Below are 4,317 nucleotides of genomic sequence, written 5' to 3' on the forward strand. Positions count from 1 at the left end.
CCATTGCAGTGTGGACTGTGTCGCAAGGCCTGTCACTATCAGTCTAAGAAATACTTCTTACCCCGGGTGGGCAGCTGACCCTGGGCATAGGGTCACAGGATCTTGGCTGCTCCAGAGGTCAGAGGCTGTAACCCTGGGGTGGACCCAGGACTCACCCACCCATCTAGTGCCCAGGAGTCCCACTCAGTTGCCTGTGGGCTGCACTTTGAGGTCATCAGAGATCCCAACCATGGATTATCTGTTGTGCCAATGAGAGTGGAAGACACTTTATTAGGCTGGCCATTTAACTCAGTTGGTTAAAGTGCAGCCTTATAACACCAAGGTCACAGGTTCAGATCCCTGTACTGGCCAGCCCCCCCCCCCCAAAAAAAAAAACAAAAACAAAAAAAAAAAATGAGAGAGAGAATGGAGGACACTTTTGATTAATGTTCATGTGGGGCAATCAGAGAGATACCGTTTTCTCTCCACCTCAGCGATGGTTCTGGGAGTAATGGAGCCAGGCTTGGATATATGGTAGACCCTAAACTATGGGAGGCCTGGGCTTCCTGGTAGAACTGGGGTCCCTGCTCCATGGCCCAGGTCTTGAAGTCTTGCTGGAGTTCTGTCTATGTGGGCAGGTGGACAGAGCCAAAGACGTGGGTAGTACCTCTCTAGGTAGCAGTCCTGGTGGGGATTGGGCTGGGAGGGAGCCACTTGGCCTCTGCCTTGATTTCCCCAGGTGATGGTGTGGATCCACGGTGGGGGGCTTATTGTGGGCATGGCTTCCATGTATGATGGTTCTGCGCTGGCAGCCTTTGAGGACGTGGTAGTGGTCACTATCCAGTACCGCCTGGGTGTCCTGGGCTTCTTCAGGTGAGACCAGGCCAGGGCTGTGCTAGGGGGTTGCACAGAGCCAGGACAGCCCTGTGATCCCTGTCCCTGACATTTCTCAGCACTGGAGACAAGCACGCAACCGGGAACTGGGGCTACCTGGACCAAGTGGCTGCACTACGCTGGGTCCAGCAGAATATCGCCCATTTTGGAGGCAACCCTGACCGTGTCACCATTTTTGGTGGGTCTGCAGGTGGCACAAGTGTGTCCTCACATGTCATATCCCCCATGTCACGAGGGCTCTTCCATGCTGCCATCATGCAGAGTGGTGTGGCCCTGGTGCCTGGCCTCGTCAACAGTTCATCTCATGCAGTTTCCACGGTGAGTGCCCTTAACCACGGTGGCCCAGACCTGCTGCCTCATCTCCCACCTCTTGGAGCCTCGTTGCTCTGACCGTTAAATGAGGATAACAAGGACCATCAGGGTGCCTCAGAAACTGCCCCCTGCTCTGGCATTGCTGAGGGGCTCAAGAGTCAGAATCCCCACACTGCTGCCATTGCAGGGGCTGAGTGTGTTCTGTGGCCTGCAAAGCTGCCGCCCTGGGGACCCCCATCATGGTCAGAACCATCTAATCAGGTGGCATGGCCCCTCTGGCTGAGATGTCTGAGCACTGGGAAAGTTGGATGTTTTAGTCCGTTTCGTGTTGCTATAACAGAAATACCTGAGACTGGGTAATTTATAAGGAAAAGAGGTTTATTTGTCTTATGATTCTGAGACCGCTGCATCTGGCATGGACCTCAGACTGCTTCTGCTCATGGCAGAAAGTGGCAGGCAGCCGATAGGTACAAGCAGATCACATGGCGAGAGGAAGCAAGAGAGAGAGAGAAGGTGCCAGGGTCTTTTTAAGCAATGAGCTCTTTCAGGAACTAATAGAGCGAGAACTCACTCATTAATGCCCCCGCCCCCAGGGAGAGCATTAATCCACTCATGAGGGATCCGCCCCATGACTCAATCAGTTTCCAACACTGCCACATTGAAGAGCAAATTTCCACATGAGTTTTGGAGGGGACAACACATCAAAACTCCATCATTGGAACAGTTTGAAACTTTCAGCTATCCACACACAATACACAGTGAGATTTGGGGTGTACCTGCTCCCTGCCGGTACCCTGGGCAATCCACTTTCTCCTACCTGGAAGGATGAGCCAGTCCCTACCTGATCTATTTACAGATGGTGGCCAACCTGTCTGCCTGTGACCTAGTGGACTCCGAGGCCCTGGTGGGCTGCCTGCGGGCCAAGAGTGAAGAGGAGATTCTGGCTATTAACAACGTCAGGCTCAATGGACATTGATTTGGAGGAAGCGGGGGGGGAGTGTTATAGGCAGGGGGCAGGCAGGCCTGGTTGCTCTTTGTGGTCTCTGGGCACATTACCTCATCCCCACACCCTGGTGTTCTCATACACCTGGATGGGAAATGGAGACCAGGGCATGCCAAGCCGCAAATAAGACCTCCTTCAGAGGGTGGGAACAGACTGGGATATGCTAGGAAGTCGTGGAAGGCACTCAGTGTGTCAGAAAATGTCAGGGAACTGACTTTGCTTCCTGACCTTGCATGCCCCCTCAGCCCTTCAAGCTAATCCATGGTGTGGTGGATGGGGCCTTCTTGCCCAGGCACCCACAGGAGCTGCTGGCCTCTGGTGATTTTCAACCCATCCCCAGCATCATTGGTGTCAACAGCGATGAGTTTGGCTGGGTGATGCCCGAGGTGAGGCCAGCCATGATCCCAGTGTCTTGTGCTTGGTGAGCCCATTCAATGAGGGGGCCTCAGGACTTTATAGCTCCAGGCCCATCGCACCCCCAACTAAAGGTTCTCCCCCACCACTCAGAGCTTGGACGTGATTTTCACCCAGAAGGAAGTGGACAGAGAAGCCATGCTGGCTGTTGTGCATAAAACATTAGCACACATGGTGAGGCTCCTGGGGTCCTGTGTCAGTGGATAGGGGCTCCTCCTCTCCTGAGGTAGAGGGAACCCATCCCCCTGATAGCCTGCCCATGCAGCGACCCCCATGAGCATAGTCTGGAGTATGTGTGTGATTGTGGGTAGGGTCACCCCTGACCTTGGCCCTTTACCCCCATTCCCTGCCCCATCCCACCATCTATCTCCCCATCCCTGAGGCTGCTACCTCCCTGCCCCTGGCAGCCTGCCTGACCTCACTCTTCCTGATCCACCTGGGGTAGATGTTGCCTCCTGAAATGGGTGACCTGTGTATGAAGGAGTACCTCGGGGACAACGAGAACTCTCAGACCCTCCAAGCCCAGTTCCAGGAGATGATGGGGGATGCCATCTTCGTGATGCCTGCTCTCCAAGTAGCACATTTTCAGCGTGAGTACATCTTACCTAAGGCCTGACTGGCAAGGGGGCAGCTCAGAGCCCTGGGTCCAAGGAGAAGTCTCTGGTGTCCAGATCCCTACCTATATCTTTAATGAGCCCCTGGTTGCCAGGCACTTGATGTCCCTCACCTCAGTAAATCCTTGTGGCTAATCTAGAGACAGACATTTCCCTCATTTTACAGATGAGGAAACTGTGGTTTGTGGTCTTCAGTGACTTGCCCAAGAACACCCAGCTCAGAAGTCCATGGCCATGATTTATCCCAGGTTTCCACACTGCCCCTGCTGCAGCCTAGGACACCCCCACCCCATTGTCCAGATTCCAGTGAGCTTTAGACCTAGGTATTGTGTCACCACGGGTGATGCAGGACAGCTCCAAGTGAGGGGGCCCCCTGTCATGACCTGTCACTCCCCTAGGTTCCCATGCCCCCGTCTACTTCTATGAGTTCCAGCATCGTCCCTCCTTCTTCAAGGACATCAAGCCACCCCACGTGAAGGCCGACCATGGCGATGAGGTTCTCTTTGTCTTCGGAAGCTCCTTCTGGGGCAGCCATAGTGAGTCTTCCTCCTTCCCCAGGAGGTGGGACAGACCCTGGCTGGGTCCTTGAGGGGTGATGCCCTCACAGCACAGATGAGGAAACTGAGACTCAGAGAGAGATGGGGATCAGGTGTCCAAGATCTCAGAGCTCAAAAGGCTGAGCTGGGATTAGAATGCAAGGCTCGTCAGGCTGTGGCACGTGCTGCCTCCACCTCTCCCACCCTGAGTATGGTGTCTGGCCTGGGTGCAGAGGGGTGTGTTTCAAAGGCGTATTTGTTCCTCAAAGGGCTTCCCTGAGTCAAAAGGAGCAATGGGCCCTGCGATGAGCCAGGTAGAGTCTGGGAGAGTGAGGAGCTGGGTCAAGGAGAGGGCCTGGCTCCCGAGGGCGGAGGGGGAGGGGCGGAGGTCCAGACCTGCGGGGTCCAGGGAGAAGTGACACCTGGGATGGTGAGTGTGGTGCATGAATGGGCAGCTGGCCTGGGGTGGCCCCGACTGGACACTTGTCCTCCTCCTCTCTGCAGTCACTGAGGAGGAGGCGCTGCTGAGCAGGAGGGTGATGAAGTACTGGGCCAACTTTGCTCG

At 55.0% G+C, this 4,317-nt stretch overlaps 1 protein-coding gene across 1 annotated transcript in view; it reads left to right on the forward strand.

Annotated features, from left to right (window-relative positions):
• Positions 1–4,317, forward strand: part of LOC103581171 (cocaine esterase-like) — a 14,063-nt gene that overhangs the window by 8,290 nt on the left and 1,456 nt on the right. Inside the window, exons 3-10 of the mRNA XM_008563065.1 lie at positions 719–852; positions 933–1,191; positions 2,042–2,140; positions 2,434–2,574; positions 2,696–2,776; positions 3,048–3,192; positions 3,615–3,752; positions 4,257–4,317. Coding sequence (XP_008561287.1) covers positions 719–852; positions 933–1,191; positions 2,042–2,140; positions 2,434–2,574; positions 2,696–2,776; positions 3,048–3,192; positions 3,615–3,752; positions 4,257–4,317 — 1,058 coding nt within the window. The remainder of the gene's footprint in view (positions 1–718; positions 853–932; positions 1,192–2,041; positions 2,141–2,433; positions 2,575–2,695; positions 2,777–3,047; positions 3,193–3,614; positions 3,753–4,256) is intronic.

The sequence above is a fragment of the Galeopterus variegatus genome, unplaced genomic scaffold, assembly GCF_000696425.1.
Source record: "Galeopterus variegatus unplaced genomic scaffold, G_variegatus-3.0.2 Scaffold12492, whole genome shotgun sequence".
NCBI classification, from domain to species: domain Eukaryota; kingdom Metazoa; phylum Chordata; class Mammalia; order Dermoptera; family Cynocephalidae; genus Galeopterus; species Galeopterus variegatus.